The sequence below is a fragment of the Gadus morhua genome, chromosome 6, assembly GCF_902167405.1.
Source record: "Gadus morhua chromosome 6, gadMor3.0, whole genome shotgun sequence".
Classification (NCBI taxonomy): domain Eukaryota; kingdom Metazoa; phylum Chordata; class Actinopteri; order Gadiformes; family Gadidae; genus Gadus; species Gadus morhua.
Window position 1 is genome coordinate 22924634 of NC_044053.1, and position 26865 is coordinate 22951498.

The following is a 26865-nucleotide window of genomic DNA, read 5'->3' on the forward strand; positions in this document are numbered from 1 at the left end:
GTTTGTTAACACAGAGCATGGCTCGGCATGAGACCTTCTCATCGAGAAGGTCTCCATCTCCATCACCTCTAATTATTTCAATTCAGCCGTCCGAGCACTGTGAGTATCGATTTTAGATTTATCAGGATGAGTCAGTTGAGGAGGAGGGCTAGTCTTCCTCACAGCCACCTCTTGGAGGCGCCCCTGATGCTCCCTCGCTTTCCTCCTTTCTCCGCCATTAGATAGTGTTGCAATTCCACACCTGTTATTGACAAGCAATTGGTAATCTCTGAATCAATCCAATCAGGGAATAAAAAAATCCAAGTTGGCTCAAACAAATTACAGATTCTTTTATACCCATGGAAATTAAATGAAACATATGTTGAACCATGGGGGAAGTGGTCCAGTTAAAGCAAACGGAGGAATTAAAGAAAATCTATGTCAGTGCACTTATTCAGAAATTATGTATTTTTCATGAAGGCCCCGATATAGCTCTACAAGTCCTGGTTAGTCAGACCCTTTTTTGTCTCCCTCTGCTGGTCAACTGTTGTATTACTCTTCAGAGTCTGAAATAAGTTGCGTAGAGCGACGCTGCACCTTGGCGTTACGTTAACAATTAATTAGGCCTACATCCAATTATTTCCGATAATTTACATATTCAGTCTTTTTAGTAATCTTTGTTTAAACATATTGTGGATATGTATGAACCTAGTTACAATGTTATTTTTGTAATTTGAAAATGACATCCACTACACAACTAGGCCTTCTATTCCTCAAAAGAATGAAAATTGCCGTCTAATGGGGGCAGTCGGACAGCAGGGGGAAGTAATGTGCTCTTGACTTCAATAATAAAGTAAGGCTGACCGGCAGGAAGCATGAAAAGATGCAAACATGATGTATCTTATTTGAATCTTATCGGGTTCCTTTGATAAAACCATATGTGCTCATTCTTATTATTATATGGTATGGTAGCCTAGTAGTATCAGAAAAACGTGAAGCAGCACTAATACTAATTAGTATACCAATAAACTAAGTACTAGTATTCTTTATCTTCCTCATTTCTGTTGTCTTTCAACTCCAGAACCAAGCTGCTGGACACATAGATAAAGTAAATTAACCATTTTGATGGGCTTTGTAACCAGTGAGTGACTGGGCTTTGTAACCATGTCGCTTACCTGTTTCCCTTCATATCAACAACACCACAGTGTGCTGTGGACGCCTGGGTGAAAGGGCCAATGCAGCGTACAGCAGCAGATCTATTCTTAACTCTATGACAGCATGGCAGTGGATCACTCCTCTGGGATCCGGTCCAAATGAGGGGGGAAAGTGTGAACGGTTTGTATACCAACGATGTCGCCATATGTAAGTACAACACCCAATCGATGATCTCATTGACTTGGGATGTTGTTGAAAGTGGCCAATCCTTACTTTAATTAGGTATTTCTTGATCTATTTTTAGGTTCACAATGGTCAACCTTTTTTTCGGTTACTACAGCCTCGGCCCAGTTACTGTCCACGGCCCAGAGCTAAAGAATGGGGAGGAGAGTAAAAGCACGTGTATGGGGCGTGTCCTATACTAATCAGAGAACCAATCAGGTGGTGAGTCTTTTGAATATATTTGCGTATTTCCAAAAGGAGGCGTACCCTCAAACCCGGATTGGGCAATCGACGAGAATCTGACCAATGGCTTAAATGACAGAGGCTCAGCTGGACAGGGTTCCGCCCCCTATTCATATCCTCCAAACCCCGGAAACGGCGTCTTTTTAAAGAGACAGTCATTGGAAAAAAAACTGTAACAACGAAGTAGACGGTAGGGTAGTCACCAGCAGCAAACAAACCAGAGGAGGGACAGAGACAGCGAACCAGAGAGCTATGTGGCAAGGTTGAAGAAGACGGAGATCATAAAACGCCTACTGTCTTGAACAGTGTTTTAAACGTACAACGATCCAACTGGATCCACTGGACATCTGAACCCCGATCCGAACAACGAGCTGGCCCTGTTAAGGCTGCTCGGGCAGATCTCAAGCCGAACCAGAGCTGTTCGGATCCGATCAGAATCGAGAGAACACAGCAACACGGATACAAGGTAAAAAGGCCAAACTCCAAAGGAGTGGAACAAGCTTGGCTGCCAATCCTCTACATCATCCCTCCCAATCGACATCTTCTGCAGCACTAACCATCATTCGTGTGGGTGAGTAGGCTATTCTGACAGCTTTGGGCAAGCTAATCCATCCAATGTCTTTAATCATACACCCACCATAGCCCCACATCATGATCACTTGACACCTGGCGGTGTTCAACGTGCAGTGTATTCTCTTACAATATAGGTCTGTTAACAATCTCGGAATATGTGTCCATATATGTATGCCATTGTTAATACTATCTGGAGGAATTTATGTGAATCTGAACGAAGCAGCAGCTGATGCCATGACAGCAGTCGCTGGCCACATCTTGCAGTGTGTAGGGGGCGTTCCCCAGCTTTGTCTGCCTTCCCCACTCGTCTTGTCTATGTGTTCGCGTGTGCGTGTGCGTTTGTGTGTGTGTGTGTGTGTGGGCGCGCGCCCGTGCGTCTGTGTGCATTTTGCAGAGGCGACAGAAATATTGATAGAACTCGCGATTATTGTTCTGTGCTGAACTTTACACACCTTTATCTCCCAACACTCACGCACGCGTGCACGGTATTGCATAGAAATGCAGGGTAGCGAGCACCACTACTGGAGCATAAATCTGTGAGATTATGACGGTATCAGCAGGAGGAAAGCTGTACAGGGGTTTGCAAGGGAGTCCTGGACGCACGGGGCCTGCTTATTGTTATCTTGGTGTTCAGCTGTTCGTTGGTGATTAATCTAGAGTAGACTGTGAGTTAGGGTGTATTATTATTCTGCAGAACTCTGAACTCCCCCGGCTCCCTTTGTCCTAGCGTGCAGGCGCGATGGCAGTGCACTGACAGAAACGCACATTCACACAAAGTACACATGCATTGTGTCATCTCCCAATTGTGTAATGTTGTCAAGCGTGTGTTAAATGTGGTGACACTCTACAATAAGGGTACTAATGGTATTAACCATTAATTAACATTGGTTAATGCTGTAATGAGCATTAACTAACAATAACTCACAGTTAACTAATGGTCTAGTAACCATTAATAAACATGAGTTAATGCAGTGGTAATAAGCATTACTATAAAGCAATACCATATGATTTAGACATACGATTAGGGTAAGGGTTCGGGCTAGTGGGTTAGTGTTAAGGGTAACCTTAACCCTAACCCTTAAATAATGTGTAAGTTAAAACCTAAAAACCTGAGTTAACATGAATACCATGACCTGAGTTAACATGAATACCATGACCTTAGTTAACATGAATACCATGACCTTAGTTAACATGAACACCTTTGGTTAATAATTATATTTAGGGTTAATCTATTGTTATTTATTGTACCCTCATTGTAAACCTGTAACCTTGAATGTTGATGTTAAGATGGAAAAATGTGGACCAAATTCTTGTCTGTGACTTGACATTACAGACACAGCTCCCCCCTACTCACACACACACCCACACACACACAGACACACAAACACACACACACACACACAACACAACACACACACACACACACACAGGCACACGTACACACGCGGACACACGCACGTGCACAAGCACCAGCACACAACTACCAAGAAAGCGTCTTTGTCCTCAGCTGTGTGTGACGTCATGCAGAACTGCACTGTAACCACAAGAGCAACACCCAATGCAAGGTGTGGGCTCTGATAAGAGAAGCCCAGGGTCCTAAGGCCTGATGCACCTGCCTATTCACCCACTTTACCCACACATTACCACACGTCACATTGCCACATTACTTTACCATTCAACTACTTATTGTCATTGTTTATTTGTTGTATGTATGTATGTATGCATGTATGTATGTATGTATGTATGTATGTATGTATGTATGTATGTATGTATGTATGTATGTATGTATGTATGTATGTATGTATGTATGTATGTATGTATGTATGTATGTATGTATGTATGTATGTGGAAACATATATGTATGTATGCTATCTGAGTCCCCCTTGAGACTATATAACATGTCCATCAAACGTCCTGTGACACATCAGAGAACATGTTTGAGGAGTGTGGTCACAGTTTGGCATGGTAAGCACTTGTACACTCTGTATATTCTGCATTTGCTCGCTCTCTCCATCTCTCCGTCTCTCCGCGTCTCCGCCTCTCCGTCTCTCTGTCTCTCCGTCTCTCTGTCTGGGTGTCTCTCTGTCTGGGTGTCTCTCTGTCTCTCTCTGTCTATATGTCTGTCTGGCTTACTTTGTTCATACGACTCAGCAGGGTTTCATATGTGAGACTGCAGATGATTACGGCTAATCACCGCTCAAAGGCTTTATCGTTCTCCGTGTTATTTATTGCAGTCCTGTCTTGTGCACATGCATGAATCATGAATACAAATAGTGACGCCTTATATGCGTATATATTGTATGCACATTATGTCCATGTCTTGGCTGTGTGGGTATGCACATGGCTATTAAAATGAAGGGTTAATGTTGGGTACCCAATGTTCAGGTTTAACATGAAAATGTACTGTAGAATCATACTAATATGTGTGTTTGCCTGTGAAAACCTGTGTTAAAACTTCAATACTGGGTGTGTACAGACAGGTCCTGTTTAAAAGGTTGGCAGGGATATGGGGAGGGAGATACAAGCTGGAAAAGTTTGTACAGCCAAACAGATATCACGCATACAGGTGAAGTTACTCAGTACGTTTAAATTATTTCCTACAGGTGGGCGTGTGAGCGTTTGTGTGTGTGTGTGTGTGCATGCGTGTGCATGTGCACGTAAATGTAAATTGGACTGCATTTATATAGCGCTTTTTTAACCTATTGGCCACTCAAAGCGCTTTACAATATCGCTTCACATTCACCATTCACGCACACATTCACACACCGACGGCGGAGTCAGCCATGCAGGGCGACAGACAGCTCGTCGGGAGCAGTTATGGTTAGGTGCCTTGCTCAAGGACACCTCGACACTAAGCTAGAAGGAGCCGGGGATCGAACCAGCAACCTTCAGGTTACCAGCCAGCCCGCTCTACCTCCTGAGCCACTGCCGCCTGCGTGTGTGTGTGTTACAACTCTTTTATCAGAATGACAATGTTCCACAGCTCTTTAAATAGCACAGGTTCAGTGAAGTGTAACTATAAACCTGGTACTCTGTCCACTCCTGATAATAAAACGTGTGTGTGTGTGTGTGTGTGTGTGTGTGTGTGTGTGTGTGTGTGTGTGTGTGTGTGTGTGTGTGTGTGTGTGTGTGTGTGTGTGTGTGTGTGTGTGTGTGTTTTACGCATGTACAGGAACCGAGCAAACGGCAAAGTGCTTCAATGAGTTCTAGGTTTTCAAAATGGTGGAATGAGACAAAGTTGCAAAATCATTCCCTTGGCTGCCAAGCCAACACAGGGCTTTCATTGTGATGTGTCAGCCCAGATCCATGATTGATGTCAAAGTTACCCACCTTGGTGATATTCCAAGCCATCATCTCCCCCTGATCTGCGTCCGGGGTTATGTTGGTAATCAAGCCCTCCGCCCTGGGCTCCCTTAATGTAGCCGGTTCTGGCCGGTCAGAACCCGGGCATAAGCAGCACATTCTTACAACCCAGATTAAACGAGATGCCCCCAGCATGAATCAGATGGTGTTGTGTTGCTGGGTGTGTGTAGCCTCTATTATTAATTATCTCTATTATTAAAAGGCCTATCTTGAGCCCCGTTCTCTGTCTCTACTGCGGTAATGGCAGGGAGATTACCCGAGTCTGCATGACTCACTACAGCTACTTGTCAAATTAAAACACACACACACACACACACACACACACACACACACACACACACACACACACACACACACACACACACACACACACACACACACACACACACTCATGCTACCCACACACACGCACGCACACACGCACACACACACACACCCACATGCTAAACAAACACACAGTCATGCTACACACACAAGAAGTTGATGAGCACTTGATATAATAAAACAGTGTGTACCATATTGATTTTAATTATCTGTGTGGACATTGATTTAGTTTTTTGTATTATGCTGTAACAACCCCATTCGGGATGAATAATGTACTTCTCGATTCTATCTAGATATCTCTATCTTAAAAGTATTGATTGAACCAAGTCTGATTAAATATGATTTATTTAATCGTTTTGGATAACGTTTGAAATATCAAATGTGTGTCTTTGAAGCCTTGTCATAACTCTTTAAAGTAATCCAGATAATCCAAGCCGGCAAACACCTCACTAAAATGGAAGGAGCCTTCATGTATACTTATGAGAGCCTTTCCTTCACATTTGTCAACAACCGTTCATCCGATTGACTTGACGCTTGGCGTGTGTATGGGTGAGGGCTCGAGGAAGTGCAGTGTCAAGGGGGATGTCGTTTGGCCCAGAGACCCTTGAGAAAGCAGCAATACGGGAGGCCAACTGCCACTGGCCTGTTTCAAACAGGCTCGTTTTGGACTTGCACTGCACTAGTGATTAAGTGGTTACATAGTGGTTGGTTAGTTTACTGGGTGTTTTGTGTATGCTCTGGAATTGGCTTATTGTTTTTTGTTTATAATGTAGAATTGGAATCCCAAATGAATGAGTGCTATCCAATTAGCATCATGCTAGCAGCTAAGCCTAATCCTATGCTTCGAGGCAGTTTGCCATGCTCTCGCTCTCTCCCCCCCCCCCACCCCCCTTCTCCCTCTCTCGTTCTCTTTTTTTTTTGTCCTTGATTGCTCCATCATTGAATGTCTGGGAGATCTACTCTTTTATGTCTGAGAACGCCCCCCCCACCCTCCCCTTCCTGGTAACCCCACTCAGTCTCGGTGCTCCCAGCTGCTCTGTGCACACGTGGAGTACTGGGGGATCTCACATCTGCCCGTCAACCCGTTAAGATGCGCTCCGCAGCGGGCCTTGACCCCGGACCACTGTCCAGAACGGGCAGGCCTCGTCCGGTGTGCGCAGGTGTTTTCTGTGATCGTAATCACAACGTTGTTCGAATCCCAACGAGCACCCGGTGAACACACAAAGCATTGTGGGGAGGGATGCAGTGACAACACCGCTCTTACTCCGCCCACCAGACGGTCAATTAGAAAATGGTAAAAGTGCCCTTGGAGCAAAGCCGAGAGATGGACCTTTCACAGACACTGCCATTGGTCGTCCAGTGTATCACGCACACGCTCGTTGATCTGGCCATTGTCATGAATAATGCGTTGGTGGATATATCAACCACATTGTGACTGTAAATAACACAAGTAGGTGGGTCTTCTGGATAATAGGTGGGGGCTGACCCAGTGTTTGTGTGTCGATGTGGGGGGTGGGTGAGCAGGGCTGGGGGCTGTCCTGGGGATTAACCCTTTCACTCTCACTGACCTTCACCCTGGTTCCTGCAAAGTGTGTGTGTCAGTGTGTGTGGGGGGGCTCTTTCACGGTGATTCATTGAGCGTGTTCACAGCGCAGAGTGGATTGAGAAGACCGAGGTCGAGAGATGAGAGAGGGATCAGGGGACGAGGACAGAGGGAGAGGGATCAATTAGAGGGGAGATTTATTTTTTCTTGAACATAATAAAAGAAAACAAACACCCAGGGAAATGCGCACATGCATATTAACAACCACACGCTCAACCACGTACAATGTGTGTGCGTGTGTGTGTGTAACTGTTCTTATCTCTGTTTGACTGTTTTATAATCCCACACAAATATACAAGCCAGGAAGAGAAGGACGATTAAAAGCAGCTGCCCTTCAGCGACATCGTCACATTGCTTAAATCCAGAACCATTTTACAACAGGAAGGGCTTCTTCTTTTCCCTCAGAATAGAAACACACAAATAGCTTCAGATGTCTCTCTTTATCTCCCTCAGTATTCTGTCCTTATCTCACTCTGGGCCTCCCTTCTTACCTATTCTGCCATCTCTCTGTCTTTGCGGATAACATTTCATTGGGCAAGCATGAAAAACTAAAGTTGATATTCTGACCTATAGAAAAAGTGTAGGGCAAATAGCAACGGCATATTTGTTTTATGTATATAAATGTATCCATGTTTTATTTACCAAGGCGTTTTTATTTATTGTTAATATATATAAACAAAGTCACAATCAGACTGTAACTGGGGTTTCCTGCATAAGCAAAAGTGTGTGTGTGTGTGTGTGTGTGTGTGTGTGTGTGTGTGTGTGTGTGTGTGTGTGTGTGTGTGTGTGTGTGTGTGTGTGTGTGTGTGTGTGTGTGTGTGTGTGTGTGGGTGGGTGGGTGGGTGGGTGGGTGTAAAAACATTATGCACACGGTTGGTTGCAACCTTAACCTCAGCAGAATGTCTGAAATAGCGCACGGCAAGTCAACATGCTGTTCCTTATTAGTTCACACACACACACACACACACACACACACACACACACACACACACACACACACACACACACACACACACACACACACACACACACACACACACACACACACACGAAGTGTGGCCAGCTTCTGCAGCTCAGCTGATAAAGTTTTCCAATGCACTAACTTTGTGACCACAGATCATCTGTCTGTGGGGGTGTGTGTGTGTGTGGGTGGGTGGGTGTGTTTGCATATTTACTCTCTCAGGCATTAACAGATTCCCTGCTGTTCACACACACATAAACACACACACAAAAACACATGGTTCTTTGGTCTGTAAAACAGGCCCGCGTAAGAGGCTGGTGCTAACCCCCCTCATCACTCTGACCAATCAGGATCACAGCTGTACCCCACCTTCCTCTGGCCAATCAGCTCGCAGGAATTCAACCCCCTCCCCGCCCCCCTCTCGCTCCACTCTATGCCTTCAGTGCTGAGTGAGCAGAGACCAGCTCGCTCTACCAGCTGAGAGGAGAGAATAACACAGAGAGAGATATGGTAGAGGTGAAAACTCGTCACCAGACAGGACAGAATGAGAGGAAAGGCGTGATCATTCTTCAGAGAAAGGGTGAGAGAGAGAGAGAGAGAGAGAGAGAGAGAGAGAGAGAGAGAGAGAGAGAGAGAGAGAGAGAGAGAGAGAGAGAGAGAGAGAGAGAGAGAGAGAGAGAGAGAGAGAGAGAGAGAGAGAGAGAGAATGAAAGAGAGAGAGAGAGAGGAAAATACCAACAGAGAGAGAGAAGAGCCAGTAACATGGAGGAGGGGAGAAAGGAGAGGGAGAGGGAGCTGGTGTGTGAAGAGCCTGTTTGTATTCATAAGGAAGGGGGGGGGGGGGGCTTGTTGATGGGGTTTTATTCTTTATAGAGAGAGAGAGAGAGAGAGAGAGAGAGAGAGAGAGAGAGAGAGAGAGAGAGAGAGAGAGAGAGAGAGAGAGAGAGAGAGAGAGTTGGGACTACCATGATACACAAGCCTGCTGAGGGCATACCAACCTGACCTGCTCTCGCTCTGTCTCTCTCTCACTCTCGCTTGCTCTCTCTCGATCTGTGCGTGTGTCTCTCTCTCTCTCTCTCTCTCTCTCTCTCTCTCTCTCTCTCTCTCTCTCTCTCTCTCTCTCTCTCTCTCTCTCTCTCTCTCTCTCTCTCTCTCTCTCTCTCTCTCTCTCTCTCTCTCTCTCTCTCTCTCTCTCTCTGTCCCTCTGTGAAACTCCACCCATTCAGGAGGAAGGAAGCCCGGAGCCACATAGCTGAGGAGCTAGAGAGAAAGAGGGCGAGCGAGCAGCCCCAACTGAAGTAAAGACGGGAGCAAGAGAGAGAGGAAGATACCATCTGTTTGCGGGGGTAAGTGTCACAACAAGTTCTCTCTCAGCGAGACAGTAATGTAAGGCAGACCACCACACTGTTCAGCAGACAGCCTGATGTTTTCAACAGCTGACCAACAAAAGTAGAAGGGTGATAAGTGAGGCAGTGGGTCAGATGATTAACTTTTAAACTTGTGGAACAAATCAAAGAGCAAAGGCATGATGGTTTCTGATTAACCCAACGACAGCCAGGCCCACAGACTGACCGGCCGTGGAGAGACAGGCTGACAGACAGACAGGCTGACAGATAGACAGGCATAGATAGAGAGAGCGACAGTATGTCAAACAGCTTCCTCAGCAACTATGTCACCCGACTGTCAGTTTAGCTTAAACCCCCCCTCGACTTAACAGCCACTATGTGTGTGTGTGTGGGTGGGTGTGTGTGCGTATGTGTGTGTGTTGCGTGACTCTCCAGTCCATGCCCCCTCCTTGAACACAATGTATACAAACACAACAGACTGTACAACTTTACATAGCTTGTGTTATCCAATCAACAGGTAATGTAGATTTGGTGTGTTTTGCCTGTTTAGATGCGGATGCATAATTTGGAGCCCTAGCGACATTGCGTGTCAGGAAGTAGCCTTGACCCCCCCCGGGCCCCCCCCCCGTCCCCTTCCAGGACCAACTTAATGTGCCTTGTTGTTGGCCCATTTCATTCTCCTCACATCAGATGGGATAACGCTACCCAATATAAGTGGGCGCCGTGCTCCGTGTATCATCAGCTCAGTCTCCCGGCTTAGCTTAGCCCAACAGACACGATGGGGTCAAGGGTCACATAGGAGGAGCTCCATCCAACAAGCTGTCAGGTCTCCACAGCGGGGCTGTGCAAGGTCACGCACGTCAATGTGTGGAAGGGGTAGAGTCAGGCGGAAGGGCGTGCTTTACTCACCGCACTAGGGAGTAGAGGTGGAAGTGAGCTGAGAAATGCTTGTGGTTTTTCGTTGAAGCTAAAGCGTTTTTCACCATGGTTCCTTTGTGGTTTTGTTATTTTTTCTTCAAACCAAACTGGTTGCTGTGGCGTGCCTTGGGGACCCAGAGTTGCTTTTGCGTGTTCCTTATAGTCATCAAAGATTAACCAGCTGTATTTTAATACGCAACCTCTGGCAGAGCACCATCTCTGGTAAACACTGGTCTCGGGTTACACCATAGATTCAGCCCGATGTGTGTCAGAAGCGTGTGGTGGTACATGTCGACACCAAAATGTACTCATACCAGCCATCGAATCACAGAGGAGGCAGGAAGACGACACCAGGAAGTAAACAGAGGAACTGGTCCAGTGGTTGTGCCCGGAGTCAGAGTATAATAGATATAAATAGATACTATATGTAATGTAGTACCTCTAGAAGGACATTCTCCCCTGTGGGTTGGTGGGTGGGTGGGTGGGTGCGCGTGCATGCGGTAATAACCGCATGCACTTGTGCACATGATTGATCATATTCCTGTAGAATGATTAACATGTAGTAGAATCAATCATTTAATAGTAATGTACTGTCATGATCATCTCGAATCAATATAATGCATGACATTAGAATTACTATACTATGGAATTCTGGTCTGTCTATTTCAATGTGACACACAAGGGCTGGTAAAATAGGGGCCCTTTAACACATCAGTTGGCCTATCCCATGGCACATTGAGATGTGTCACATTACCAAAGAAAGGCTTGACTGGTGATACTGGGAGGGCCTACTGCTTAGTACATCATAGGCCTGCCTACTGCTTACTTTCACCTTAGGTCTGCCTGTTGCTTAGGTTCACCTTAGGTCTTAGTTTCAACTACAGGTTGCTTAGTTTCAATGTAAGTCTGCCTACTGCTTACTTTCACTGTGGGTCAGGCCCCTGCATATTTCCCATTTGCTGGAATGTTATGCCTGCCTGCTTCTCTACCTTGTGACAGCGATCATAGAAACAGCTCTGTTTTGGAGGAGGTTATGTTGACATTAGAGGTACCATTTGATTGGGAAATAATATGACAATTGTGGTTGATTCTTCATAGGATTGAAGAAATGTAGTTTTGCGTTGTCTTTCAAGTGGTCTGGCTACCAGCTGCTCAAACGTCTCAAAGTCCCGACGACAACATGAAATTCACCCACACATGTCCTGAAGTGCCCTGGGTCCTCTGACCTGGGGTCTTGGAATACACGTGTGCACACACACACACACACACACACACACACACACACACACACACACACACACACACACACACACACACACACACACACACACACACACACACACACACACACACACACACACACACAATGTAGTTCATGAATCTCTGCCGAATTTATCCTGGCCATGGTATAGTACTCTTCATTAATTAAGTGTGTGTTCTGTTTACTTTTCACTTTTTCGCTTTGAGGCTCCATGAACAACAATCGTGCATGGCTGGTGGAAGCCCACCAGCCTTGGCTTCCGCCAGCTCCCTACCCCCTACCCTGAAGGATGCCAGCTCCCTCATAACCTAACAGCTTGTTTGAAATACACTTGGGAAATAATACCGACCAACAATGGAGTCCTGAGGGATTCCCAGTGAATTGTTAGACTCCTGAGGAGTCTATAAATACTCCTCAGAGCTGAGTGGGTCTCCGCACCTTCCCCCGCTCCGTCTTGCCTGGTCGCCCTCTGGGTAGACGCCCAGGGGACGCTTTGCCACCTGTTCTCTACGGGAGACAATTGAAGAAAGTACAAACTAATCCATTGTTCAACACACGGCTCTGCCTAGGTTCATTGGTCACGTTCTTATGCGTTTGGGTACAATGTCCTATGTTTTCTTGCTTCTCCCTCTCTGTCTCTGAGGGTGCACAGTATATTGCTGCCATTGCTGGGTGCAGATGGGTTTAACTCAGTCTATGATGTTGCTTATAATCTTGGAGTATGATGTCTGTGGATTAGTATGTGACTGTCTTGCCAGCACTGGCCTGTGTTAGTTCTGTAAACACACTCTTGGTTCGTTGTTTGCCTATTCACTCTACCCTATACTCTCCTTATCTCACTCTTTCTATCACTCTTCTTACCATTGAGTAAACATTGATGTTGAATGATCCTTCACACACTCTCTCTCACTCTATGGGTTGGTCTGCAGTGTGACCTTTAACCCCTGAGCCAACGTTATTTTCAGTTAACAGCCTCCACCTGCGTTGTACCACTGTTGATGAACAATGAACAGAAAACTATGGCTAATCTGTCCGTAAAAAAATGCAATGCAGACGTGATTTCAAAACATAGTTCACTTCCTCCCAGTTGGGAAAAAGTGACTAGTCTTTTAATAGCGGCCTTGGGTAGCTATTAGTAGAAAGGCTGATATTCTGGTATTTTGGCTGGCGCTGGTAGCTCTCAAAGGGATCCATCCCAAAGTGAACTGCTGTCCCTTACAACCATGTGTCAAGGTTCGGATGTCAGACCCTAATAAACAACAGTACAGGGAAAACCTTCTTTCATTCTTTATTTCCCAATTTCTTTCTTGCTTTCTTTCTCTCCTTCTTTCTTGCTCTCATGCTTTCTTACTTTCTCTCGGTCTTTCCCTCTTTGCTGCAAAGCACAAAGGAGCTGTTGTCATCAGGCGTCTTGTCGCCATGGCAACAGCTCCGGGGGACACCCCACTCCTCACCCCCTATTCGTCTGATTCATTTCCAAATTCTGGTCCAAGTAGGCCTGGGAACCAGCAAGCCTTTGGTGTCTCTCTCTCTCTATCTACATATCTATCTCTCTATTTATCTTTCTCTCCCCTCTCTCTGTTTCTCTCCTTATTTTTTCAGGAACACTCTTCATCTACTTGATGTGATTATTTTCACTTTGCATATTTGATTGTTTCTCATGTATTGTTCCTTCATGACCTAGTCTTATCCAATCACAGTGATGTGATTGGTGAGTAATCTGTTTGCGTGTCCCCATCTTGTTTCAGGAATTCTGAGTGGAATGCTCCAGTCATAATGTCACTGCCATGTCACACCTTACGCCCAGCTCGCATCGGAGGGGGTGCTCGGCTATCGGCCAATCCCAGAGGGATCCTAAGTAGAGCCACTTCCTGTTCCTGTTTAGAAGAATTTCCTTTCAAGAACCTCCCACTCCTCTGACTCTGTTTTAAGGTATGAATATTGAATCTCTTTTCAGAGCAAATGTAAATGTCCAAAAAACGAGGGAGGAGATTACTTAATATCTATGGTAACGTTTTGTGAAACATTGTTTTTTTCTTTCATCACATATTCATACTGGAGTTTACATGAGAAGCCATTATATCACTCTCTGAAAACATACAAAGTAAGCCTTACCAAACAATAAGAGTTGAGGATAGACTGGTATATAGTGAAAGAGCCATAGAGAGGAGGGTGTAGTCGGGTGCAAGTTAAGCAGTAGGCTTTGTGCCACAGTAGTGGAGGTGGTGCAGTAGGCCTTGTACCACAGGCTAGTGGAGGTGGTTAAATACAACTTGTACCACAGTCTAGTAAAGGTGGTGCAATAGGCTTTGTACCACAGTCTAGTAAAGGTGGTGCAATAGGCTTTGTACCACAGTCTAGTAAAGGTGTTGAAGTGAGCTTTGTACCATTTTGGTATCTAACTCCATCTCTTCCTCACTCAGGCCCTCCCCTGTGTTTTCCCCGGTGCTGCAACCTCCACCTGGAGTCCAATCCACTTGGCATCCCACCGCAGTTGCCATGGAGACATGCAGATGGGCTTGGTAAATCCTGCAGGCTACAGCTTCCAGATGTTGTGGCAGATGTGGACAGGGCGGGCAGGCAGCGTTGGATCAGGACGGACACAGAGGTGAGAGACATCAACAGGTATCAGTGTTATAGTGCTGACAGCCAGCCGGCAGGGGCCTGTCAGCTGGCACCCCCTGCTGGCTGGCTACAGAACAATAGGTATGGGGGTTTGAGTGATGATTGCTCATGTGAAAATATTAGTGCTGTCAGTTTAAAGCGTTATTAACGACGTTAACGGAAACCAATTTTAACGGCGTTCATTTTATCGTGCGATTTACGCTCTTTTGGCTTGGCAAACTTAGTTTTTTCCCCTGCTGTCTAGCAATAACTAGTCACGTTAGAAAAACGACAAGACCATACCGGATCTAGCTACACCGGAAACAAAACAACAAGCACGCCGCACAAACTTGTTGGGGCAAGCAAGGATACGGAGGGGTGTTTGTGTTTGTGTGTCACTCTGTTCGAGCTTGCACGAGAGTTCAATGCTGTTACGTCTTTCTGACAAATCGCAGTTCAAGGCCCACCTGGGCTGTACCACTTCGGGAGGGGCCGCTCAGTTACACCCATCTAGACAAAATCGACATGGTGGCGACGTTGACATTTTGTTGCGTCTGATTGAGAGGATGCGGGCGCACAGCTCAGGCTGCTGGACGGCGCTGCAAGGAACTTTTATAAATGTAAATATAGTTATTCAGCAGTAATCAGCCCGACAGCCCCGAAACGTTAACTGCCCACCGGGAATTCTCCAGACTCTCCCGATTACCACTCCGCCACCGTGCGTGTGTGTGTTTGTGTGGGTGTGTGTAGGCGTTATTCGATAGCCTGGTAATGTGTTTAGGCCTACGTACCAGTGGCGGCTGGTGAATTTCATTTTAGGGGGGGCTGAAAGTTTGTAAACCAAACCCCTGTAGGGCAACCCCGAAGATTTTTGTTGTGATTTTCCCATACAAATGAAGCATTCTGGTGCATTCTGACAAAATAATAAAGACAAAATAGAAAATTTCCTTACAAAGACGAATGGAGCCGGGGAAATAATTTTTAACTTAATTTATTTGCCTTGTAGAATTCAGCAAGATTAAGTACCTCAATAATAATTGGGAATTATACACAAGTTAACATTCTCTCTCTGTCTCTATCTGTATGTGTGTTTGTGAGAGAGTGAGTGTGACTGAGAGAAAGAAAGAGAGAGAGAGAGAGAGAGAGAGGGAGAGAAAGAGAGAGAGAGAATTTGATTCTAAAAGGGGTGAGTGTGTTACGGCCAATCTATTGTGTTGGTAACTTCACTCATAAATCTATCTACGGTCAAGTATGCATTTAGACAAATACGATAAAATATCATTATAATATGTGCAACCTTTTATGTGTGGTTGTTCAAGACACACTGAAGGCATGATGCCACCATAGGTTTGCAGAGAACTATATACAATATGCACACTGAAGGCATGATGCCACCATAGGTTTGCAGAGAACTACATACAATATGCACACTGAAGCTGCACACTTGATTCAGGATTCTCATAGATCAGAGACAGTTCCGTCTTGAGCTTTGCCTTGTTCAGCGTGGGATATGCCTTCACAGTGGCATTCAGAGCATCAGTAGGAAATGAATACCTTTCAAACATATTTCCTTGTACTAAGGTAGCACTCACAAGGTGGCCAGTGAAAGAGAACCTTGCTTTGGTGTGAGCCAGGATGGTGTCGCAGACCTCTTCAGACAGCCTCTGCTTCGCCTCTTCTGTCAAAGCCATCCTTGGTCTGTCGGTTCCTCATAGCTCTTGCAGCTGGTCAGTCTCTGAATGCAAACAAACCAATAATGTGTTTGTTAGGCTGTGTACAGTACTGTAGTCTACGTGATGCACATGTTCACACTTTATCCAGTAAAAAGATGTCAGCATACCCACTTAAAATGGGCAGGAATGCATAATGTTAATGTTAAACACTGTTTTTTATCTAGTGCGTTGGTAACTTCACTCATAAATCTATCTACAGTAAATTATGCATTTAGACAAATACGATAAAATATCAATATAATATGGGCAACCTTTTATGTGTGGTTGTTCATGACACACTGATGGCCTGATGAGTATACCCGCTTAAAATGGGCAGGGATGCATAATGTTAGTGTTAAGCACTGTTTTTTAAGCTATCCATTGTGCCTCGCCTAACCAGGATGTCCAGCACAGAGTAAAGCATGCTAGATTACACCACTGGCAATATATTATAAAAAAGAACATATATTATAAAAAAAAAAAAGAACACAAATACAGTCTCCTTTCATGCATATGTTCTCATAACAAAGCTTTGCTTTGAGAAGGATCAAATAATATAAATGTTATCTTACCTAATGGTCTGCACACTGCTTGTGAAGCTCTCGAAGGCCCTTTTGATGAAGACTGCATCAATGTCCTTCTTCTGGAGCTTCTGGTACAGAATGTCGACGTGCGACCGCTGTCTTTTAGTAATTTTGGTCTTGGAGGTCCTGATTGTTTTAATGCCAATTTCTCTGAATTGGATCGTAGACTATTAGGAACTTCTTTCAGAGACGCAACGGAATTGCACACATTAGCAGCCATGTTGAAATTAGCAAGTGACTGACTTGATCGAAGATAACCCTTCGCGCTCTTTGCTCAGTTACGTGTGACGCACGCACGATAGGGCGAGTCCCAAATCCCCATTGAAAATGCATTGAAGGCTCATTTTCCGAAAAAAAGAAAGTTTTAACATGACAGTCAATGGGAGAATCCTTGGGTGATTTTCCACGTCAATGAATTCGCCCAGAGCGGCGGGACCATTTGAAACCCGACTTGAATCTGACGATTCTGATTGGAGAATGACAGATAATATGTCTAGAACACTGAAAACTACTTTTGCTGCGATAGAATTTGTTAGAAAAAGAATCCTCTTTCTCCCAGTTGGTAGTGCGTCGCCCAAATCGCCCCTATACACCATCCGCCCCTGCTACTTACGGTAGGAATATACATACTTGTTTAAATAATAAATGTTGTTGTAATTTCCATCTTTGCTGAGCAAGAGTTTTTTCGAAAGTTCAGTGATTGAAACAAATAAAAGCCTGGGCTATGGAAGTTTAACGGTAGGTCTACCACTGTCATGCACCTACCCGATGTCAAGTGGACCGGGTTGAATTCACTGCGGGTTTATCTTCTTACTGTCAGATCAGAGACTGTCTCAACAGTCTCTGATCTAACCGAAAGGCTAGCAGCAAAAAATCAAGTGATATTTAGAATATATATATATTTTTTTGATTAATCGCGAGTTAACTATGACATTAATGCGATTAAATATTTTAATCGCTTGACAGCACTAGAAAATATACATCTATCTTTGAGTAACTCAACCTTCAGAGAACCATTAATAGCCATTAATAGCCGGTTTTGTCTCTTGTCTTCCCAGTCGGAGCGGCCAGGCTCAGCTTCCTATCGACACACTCTCTGGTGACCTCACAGCGGTGACATCACAGCAGGGACTCTAGAACTCTCTTCAGCGCGACTCCACCGGCGCTCCTTGGCCACCCAGCCCCGTTGGATACTCTCGTAGACAGACAGCATGCGGCACATCCACGTGGAGGCCGCCCCAAAGGAGTCCCCGCTGGAGCTGCCCGCCCAGGAGGGGGACCTGCCCCCGTCCGCCGCCCCGGCCCAGGGCCTGGACCCGGGCGTGAGGCCGGGGGCCCCCCGGGCCTACGGACAGGAGGAGCTGCGGCTCCAGAAGGTCTACCAGCTTTCCATCTTCTCCCACCTGGGGGGTTTCTCCGCCTCGGCAGACCCCCCCGGCGAGGATCCCCAGAAGGCGGCCCCGCGCGCGGCCCTGAAGAGGGGCCTGGAGGAGCCCCAGCTGGCCCCCAAGCGGCCCCACCTCCAGGACTCCACCCACGGGGAGGAGCTGGAGGAGGGCGCCGTGCTGTGCGGCCCGGGCCCGGGGCTGACGGGGGGCCCGGGCCCCGGGGGGGCGGCCTATTCCTGCACACTGATGGAGGCCAGAGACTCTGAGGGGGGGCTGTCGCCCCGGTCCCCGCCTCTGTCCCCCAGCCAGACGCCCTCCCGCCGGCCCGCCCAGCACAACCACAACCGGCCCATCCCCGACGTGTTCGCCCCGCTCTCCCCCAAGTCTCCCCCCATGTGCTGTGAGCCCCTGGGGCCGACGGGTTCCCAGGGCCCCGCTCCGAGGGCCGAGGGCCCCGGCGGGGGGCGGGGGTCCGGCCACTCCCCGGGCAGCCCCGGAGGAGAGAGCTGTGGAAACGGCTGCTCCTCCCCGGGGGGCCAGCCGGGCCCCCAGCCCTCCGACGCGGCCTGCTACGAGACCCCCTCCCACCCGGCCAGCCCCACCAGCCCCCCCGGCCCCTTCTCCCCCCCGCACCACTCGGAGCCCCTGGAGCCCGGCGAGGCCACGGAGTGGGAGGCGGGGCTGGAGTCCTCGCCGCCGGAGCGCAGCGCCACCCAGGCCGCCGCCCCCTCGGGCCTGACCCGGACCCCCAGCCCCAACGGGCTCCGCCTCAGCGCCTCAGGGGCCCACTGCCCGGCCAAGAAGCGGCTGCTGTCGCCCAGCGACACGGGGGAGTCGTGCTCGGAAGACGAGGGCCCCTCCACCTCCAAGAGGAGCCGCCTGGCCCTGCTGGCCCCCGGCCTCGGCCCGGCCTCCTGCCGCAGCACCGACGCCAAGGCCGCCCCCTACTGGAACCACCTGCTGCCCTCCGCCAAGGTACACACACACACACACACACACACACACACACACACACACACACACACACACACACACACACACACACACACACTCACACGCGCACGGGGCAAACGTCACAGAGTCATGGTTAATAACGGCTCACACCATGCTGGAACAAACAGAGGAGGTCCAGAAGAGAACCCATTCAGAGGCCCGGCTATTGTTTCACTCCCATTGACACACACACACACACACACACACACACACACACACACACACACACACACACACACACACACACACACACACACACTCTACAACTGCCTGGAGAGAGGTGTTAGGGGCGCTAATATTAACAAAGGGGCTACTTTTCCATAGGTGTCACACGCCGATGCGGTCAGTGGGACCACAGGGGTCAGGGGTTTTCACCAGGAGAGAGAAGGGTGAGGGTGAGGGCGTGAAGGGGAGAGAGAGACGAGAGGCCGAAGGCGGCGTAGAGAGGGAGAACAGAGAGGGAAGTCCTAGATTCATATCGTGTTTGGAGAAACCGAGGGAGGTCAGGGAGGTACTGAAACAGTTCAAAATGTCCTCTGTGTTTGTGAGCGAGTGTGGGGGCGACGAGGACAGCCCCAGCTGACATAGGGCTCCCCGCTCTCTACAGAGCGCCGGGTCAGCTAGCCGCGCGGGGCTAGCCGATGGGGGTGGTCTCTCTGTAAGTGAAGAGCTCGCTGCTAGCTTAGGGGTAGCAACTAGAGTAGGGGTAGTCACCAGCCTGAGGCCTGAGTCCAGCGTAGGGTTAGCTGCTAGCTTTGGGCTAACCACTAGAGAAAGGCCAGCTAGCAAACAATTAGGAAACGAGTGGGTGGTCCTAAACATGGGAAATACTTGTTTGCACGCAACGTCCAGTACTCAGTGCTGTGTAAGTAAAAACACTCACACTCTCAAGCACTCACTCACTCGCACACACACACACACACACACACACACACACACACACACACACACACACACACACACACACACACACACACACACACACACACCCTCTGTCACCTGATGACCCCGACCCTAGCAGAGCAATGACCAGTTGAATAGTTATTATTAGAAGGTTCCTCGTAGTAGGGTGATGTTACGGTTCAGCTTTGGCAGTAAAACGAAGCATAATGATGTTAAGGAGAAAAAGTATCATAACCTGTTCATCTTTATCTTCAGAATGCAACAGAATGCACAAGATCAGGGCGACGACTGAAGAGTGGGCTGCGACTGAAGAGGTGGGTCTGGCTCTCTACACTCGAATCGATTGAGGCGGTGTATCAAGCGGGAACATCAGTAGGGTGTGTTTAGTAGTGACTGCTCTGGGTGCGTGTTCAGTGTGTGTGGGATCATTGGTAACGTTTTGTCGGGCGTGTTGCAGCCGGCAGCTCCGCAGCGGACGGCGTGCGGACAGCGGGCGCACGGCGAGGCCCTCCTCCTCTGTCAGTCGAGCCCTGCTGGGGAACTTTGAGGTACTGCCGTCCCCCCAGACCTGCTCCTCCCTGAACGGGGCTTTCTCTAACCTGTCCAGGGCCTGATTATTATTAAAGAAATTAATGGACCTATATTCCTACTCTTATTTTGTACACATTATTTTCTGTATGTCTTAAATGTTAATCTCGTGTTTAGAATAGAACAGAATTAACTTTATGATCCACAAGTGTAGAAATCTGCCTTGGGCTTTTTCATGTGGTTTCTAAAAAAACGATTTCAATAAGATAGTGTGATAATAGTTTGTAGAATACACTCTATAATAGTGTGTAGAATACACTCTATTATGTGTGGATTACACATATGTTGTTTGTGGATTTAAATGATAATTTTTCATGCCAAGAGTTTGACCGTTTATTGTGCAATTGTTCAGTTAAAGGCTTTAGAGAAAACACAATGAGAAAGACTACACGTCTCGTATATGTCGTCACGCTCCCTGAGACTGGACAAAGCCGACAATCTCCCCATCGGCATAACTCAAACTCGCCACATGCCCCGACTTATAATGTTCTCACCTCTTTCGATGCTTTTATCCTCCCCTTGGAAAAAAGCAGTGAAGTGGAGCAGAGAGATCGCCATGTCTGTACCAGTGTGGTGGTGACGTATATCATTCGTGTCGAGAGCAGCGAAGAGCTGTAGATCACAAAGCGGCCTCACACACAACCTAGTCTTATCAAACTACTTCGCAGATTTTTTTTGTTTCCTTTGCATGAAAGATCATAATTGAAATCCATAAACAACAAATGTGTGATCCAGGGCACATAAAGACTGGAACCAGAAAATAATTACTTTCTCTCCATTGAAACCCATTCATATTTTATGATCTCAGAGGTCCAATGGGGGTCTACCAGAAGGGGCGAGCTCTACACGGTGTGTGATGACTGAAGTGCTGACTGTATCTTGTGTGTGTGTTGACCCCAGGAGTCCATACTGAAGGGGCGCTTCTCCCCGTCGGGGCAGATTGAGGGCTTCACGGCGGAGATCGGCGCCAGCGGCTCCTACTGCCCGCAGCACGCCACCCTTCCTGTCCAGGTCACCTACTACGACATCTCGGAACACAGCGCCCCCTCCCCCTTCCTGGTCAGTCCTGCCTCCCTCCAGCTGTACATGTATACATGGGCCGGGGCATAATACAACGTTATCATATACATCATTATCGTCGTCTTTGATTGGCATCATATCATCAGTTGTATAGCCTTGATTAATTATGATGAGAAGATATGCCCTCAAAATGATGAGAAAGGAAAATGTGTTTTTGTCGGATACTAAACTTGAAATATATACATTTAATTCAATTATCACAGTTATTACCGTCAGATAGTCTGTTGGTATTTTGAATTCATGTATATTTTATTGACATTTATTGATTGATTGTTGAAAGGTCCCATGGCATGATAAACTTTATGTTTACCAGGTAGTAAATGCCTGCTCATCTATCTATCTATCTATCTATCTATCTATCTATCTATCTATCTATCTATCTCTCTATCTCTCTCTCTCTCTCTCTCTCTCTCTCTCTCTCTCTCTCTCTCTCTCTCTCTCTCTCTCTCTCTCTCTCTCTCTCTCTCTCTCTCTCTCTCTCTCTCTCTCTCTCTCTCTCTCTCTCTCTCTCTCTCTCTCTCTCTCTTATCTATTACCTATAATCTATTATCTAAATTAAATTAAGGAAATTAAATTAACACAAGCTAGCTAGACTATGATACACTTTAAACGCTCAGTTTACTAGCTAAATTCGATCAAACAATTAAATACAATACAAATATAAAGTAAAAACAAGTGTTATCTAGCGATCCGTTATCTGTATTATATTATTTCGTCTTTGGCAACATGAGCGCGATTGTTTTTTGTAACCTGCCTGGCAACGGACAACCCCTTAAGCAATCTGTTGTCCGTTGCCTGGCAACGGACAACAGATTACGTAGGCGGTACAAATTTGGCAGCCGGTACAAATTTGGTGTGACAGCACCATGCGCTCTGCTTACAGTGGATGTATCGCAATGGCGAGGCGCACACACATTTTGGCCGTGTTTGGTAAATATTCTTGCTCCGGCGGGAGTCCTGGAGCTCTATATCCAAATAATTTCATATTATGCATAGATATCTATATCATATAATTAATATTTTCACGGCCAAAAGCTGTGTGCACTTCCAGCCGATATTATGAATCTCAAACGACTGCGTCGGGTTCTCGACGTCTCAGGTTCTTTCACTTCCACGTCAATCTGAAATAGACTGAACCGCGACATGGAAAGGGATTGTTGCCCGCGAATGTTGACCGCGATTGTCTCCCGCCGGATCCCCAAGCACCACTGCCTCAGCAGCTGGCGGCGGTGGTGCCTCGGTTTTGGGCAGCAGGCAGTGGGCAGCAGGCAGTGGGCATCGGCGGGAGACAATTGCGGGCAACAATCCCTTTCTCCTCCATGTCGCGGTTCATGTCCTTCAGGGAGTCAAAGCCAAAGTTCCTTTCCCCCCAAGGCAGAGCAGGATAGCTAGTGCTCGTTTTATACCTAACGCAATTTCTAGCTACTGGGGGACCATAGGCAGGCTAGGGGAACTTATATTAATGTTAGAAAACCTCATGAAGTGAAATTTTCATGCCATGGGACCTTTAATATTATCGTTGCCGTAATAACAATATTTCCCAGATCATCTTACATTGTCATTACATTATAACAGTCAGGCCATTGGCTCTATCTTAATGATTTAACTTCATGTTCAATGTGTAGGATGTCTGAATTTCACGTGAAAGTCATATCTGTGGCGTGTGCACTTCTACAATCCAGAGTCAAAGCTTTGTTTTGACTAATTGTGTCTGGATTAAGTCTCATGGTTCTCGCGTATTCGTTTTACAATCCAAACTCCACTAGCCACTCCCGACTTCCTATCACATGGAAATGTCTTGCGTTGGACTCAAGTAAACCCACTGATTGAAGTGTATGACAAGGTGTGATGTTTGTCTCCGGCAGGGTGTGGTTTCCCTCGAACCGCTTGGGAAGAAAGGATACAGCGTACCCAAATCAGGGACCATTCAAGTGGTGAGTCCTCGTCTGGCTAGCTCTCCAGCCCATGGAGTACAAATCGTAGCTCCTCCTCTTTTACCTTTCAAAGTTAAGGTCCCAAGGGGGTGCATTCTTTTTCGATACGGAACAGTCCTGCCTTTTAAACAGTTTCACATCGCTACGCTACCAATCCAGCAGATGATTCAACGTTAGAACAAAGGTCAAACAGAACTCGCCCAGATCGACCAGATGTTTCCTTGACAACACAAAAACAATATGCTCAAAGCATCACTGGAGAATATTATTTATTTCAGCGGATTAAATCGATAAAAAAACAGTTATGTAACAGATGAAAGTAACTACTTTCTATTCGTTGTTGGAAACTGTGCCCTAACTGGAACAAACCACTCCAGGCTGTCCTGTTACTGAAAATAATGCAGTTCTGCGGTGGTAATCAACCTTGATCCAAACATTAAAGCCATCCTGAGAGCTCAGTGTCGTGATGAGTCCACCATTGCTTATGCAGTCCTGCTACACTGGCGCCCCACCAAAGCCCATTGCCGAGGTGTGTGTGAGGCGTCCGTGTCTGACTGTTCTGTGTGATCAACACTGTAGCCAGTTCAAGTAAAGCACATCCTTCTATAAATAGCAAGATATCAGACACTTCCTCAGACAATGTTACATCAATCTCTGAATTATGTGCAACTGTTGAACTAACCCAATGCTGTCTGTCTGTCTGTCTGTCTGTCTGTCTGTCTGTCTGTCTGTCTGTCTGTCTGTCTGTCTGTCTGTCTGTCCAAACAGACCTTATTTAATCCCAACAAAACTGTGGTGAAGATGTTCCTGGTGACCTACAACTTTGAGGACATGCCTGTCAATCACATGACCTTCCTCCGCCATCGTAACTTCCTGGTGCCTGTGGAGGAGGTGCCTGAGGGCCAAGGGGAGGGGCCAGCAGGGGGTAGAGTCCCGGAGCGGAAGAGGATCCTCTGCTACCTGATACACCTCAGGTAGGTCACAGATTGGACGTGTCATGAAAATACAATGACCACACACTTTGACGAATCTACAATCATCTTAATAGGCAGCGCCTAGTTGTGCAGAATGGTCTAATACCAGTTTATTTAAAAAGCCCTTCATAACATGTTAAAGCCTAACGAAGACACACGTTCAGACTGAACGGTTAGCATCCTAGGATTGTTATCTCACCAGGACACGTTTTGATTTGTGTCCCTTCTGCTTTAGATTCCAGAGTTCAAAGTCTGGAAAGATCTACTTGCACAATGACATGCGGCTGCTATTCTCCCGTAAGTCCATCGAGATGGACACGGGGATTCCTTACGAGCTCAAATCCTTCACCGAGGTGCCAAGAAACCCCAAATATTCCCCCCGTGTGTGACCGCTCGCCCACGACGCTCCTTATGCCCCTGTCACCCCCGACGCCCCCGTCCTCCCACCCGACATCAAACACCAAACACAGCCCTTCTCTGGTCAGACACGGACAGACAGACGGATGGTCGGACGGACTGATCTAATGAACAACTGAACGACCAACCTGAGAGATGCAGAAACAGATTCACTTTAAATGACCAGTACACACGTTCCACATTCACGCACTCATGCACGCACACACACGCAAACACGCACACACATCACTCAACATGAAAAACACAGTCGCACACACACTCCTCCTGCGAGAAGCCTCCTTCTTGTTTTGGGGGCGGAGCCACTGCGCTCCAAGCAGTGTGGTAAAGGAAGGGGGAGGAGCCTCAGCGGTTGTGGTGCGGGGCCACACGGGTCAGGCTGGAGGGCGGTCTGAGGACGATGAGTGGACCTGGAGCCCGCAGACACGCCCGTGTCAACATGCATGCCTTGTGACTTTAAAAACAACGACAACTGTATTTTCCTCCAGTGCCCGAATCACGTTTTCCTTCACTCTGCCTGCAAGTGACCCCCCCACCCCCTCCTCCACGTCACCGCCTCAAACGGCGTTCCCGTTGTTGTGTGTAACTGTATGTGCGCATGCGACCAAAGCGCGCGCACACACACACACACACACACACACACACACACACACACACACACACACACACACACACACACACACACACCCCTTCGTGGTGAGGAAGTTGGCTGAGACGCAGGGTTGGCGATGGGCCCCTCAAGCACATCGGGGGGGCCCGTTTCATCGCTCAGCCTCACTTTATTCCTCCTTCCACCAGGTGTACAACAATGATCCGTAACGACAAACTAGTCTGCCCCTCATTCTCCCTATCCCAGCAAGCCCCGCTCTCCCCCCCCCCCCACCACGTAGCATTCTCCACAGTGGTACGGACGGCAGAACAGAACACCAAGTCGGAAAGGGTCATACCATGTCATGAACTGCAGGGGGGGGGGGGGTCAGGTTAGGTTTAATGTAGCCAGACTGAGGGACACTGTGTTTTTTTTTCTTCATTCTTTTTTTTCTTACAGTACGGTGATAACAGTTGGATTTAGGAGTAGAAAAAAAAGAAAGATGTAGTATTTTTTAATTTATGTCTTCTTCGCAAATGTCTTAATAAGCAATATGCTGCACAGAGTAGAGTGTGTGTTTTCCAGTCAGACGTCATTTCTCTGGGAGGGGTTTTGTTGGTGTGGTGTGGGGGAGGGGGGGGGGGGGGGGGGGGGGAGCCCAAGCAGTGGAAAGAGGATGTATGTAATAGGAGGACTAGGGAGGGAGGGGAGGGGGGGTATTTAACATTAGGGTGGGAAAGTATATGTATATTTAAATTAAAAAAACATTAATAAAGTATGTGCTGTTGTGGTTCTTATTTTACACAGACACAAACACACATCCCATTACTCTTCCTGTTTGTGAAAATGTCTATGTTTACTGGGGAACTGTGTGTGTGTGTGTGTGTGTGTGTGTGTGTGTGTGTGTGTGTGTGTGTGTGTGTGTGTGTGTGTGTGTGTGTGTGTGTGTGTGTGTGTGTGTGTGTGTGTGTGTGTGTGTGTGTGTGATGTGTGTCCATCAGGGACTTGTGGAATGTGCACAGATAGGTGTGTGATTTATGGCGTTGTGAGCGGGCAGAGATGAATCTGATGGTGTTGGTTCAGGACGTAGATGCCCCCCTCGTACACGATGTACTTCTGGGGTACAATGTGTACCAACCAACCACAGAGCTCTA

At 47.2% G+C, this 26865-nt stretch overlaps 1 protein-coding gene across 3 annotated transcripts; it reads left to right on the top strand.

Annotated features, from left to right (window-relative positions):
• The first annotated feature begins 1755 nt into the window (after positions 1-1755).
• atosb (atos homolog b) lies at positions 1756-26193 on the top strand. Of its 3 annotated transcripts, none has more exons than XM_030358326.1 (11): positions 1757-2170; positions 9650-9769; positions 13697-13880; positions 14372-14556; positions 17907-19211; positions 20388-20446; positions 20590-20680; positions 21621-21779; positions 23666-23734; positions 24503-24708; positions 24944-26193. In XM_030358326.1, exons 5-11 carry the CDS (start codon positions 18060-18062, stop codon positions 25095-25097), a joined length of 1890 nt encoding a protein of 629 aa, XP_030214186.1. In that variant the 5' UTR covers positions 1757-2170; positions 9650-9769; positions 13697-13880; positions 14372-14556; positions 17907-18059; the 3' UTR covers positions 25098-26193. The 3 variants fall into 3 exon arrangements, with proteins under 3 accessions (XP_030214187.1, XP_030214186.1, XP_030214185.1); XM_030358325.1 differs by lacking the exon at positions 1757-2170 and adding an exon at positions 8609-9003; XM_030358327.1 differs by lacking the exon at positions 9650-9769 and having other exon boundaries at positions 1756-2170.
• The last annotated feature ends 672 nt before the right edge of the window (positions 26194-26865 follow it).

Excerpts from the sequence above, each read along its gene's own strand:
- atosb (XM_030358327.1), top strand. The coding sequence starts at position 18,060 with ATGCGGCACATCCACGTGGAGGCCGCCCCAAAGGAGTCCCCGCTGGAG. Across the intron at positions 21,780-23,665 it reads GCGCCCCCTCCCCCTTCCTG|GGTGTGGTTTCCCTCGAACC; the intron begins GTCAGTCCTGCC and ends TGTCTCCGGCAG. Across the intron at positions 23,735-24,502 it reads AATCAGGGACCATTCAAGTG|ACCTTATTTAATCCCAACAA; the intron begins GTGAGTCCTCGT and ends CTGTCCAAACAG.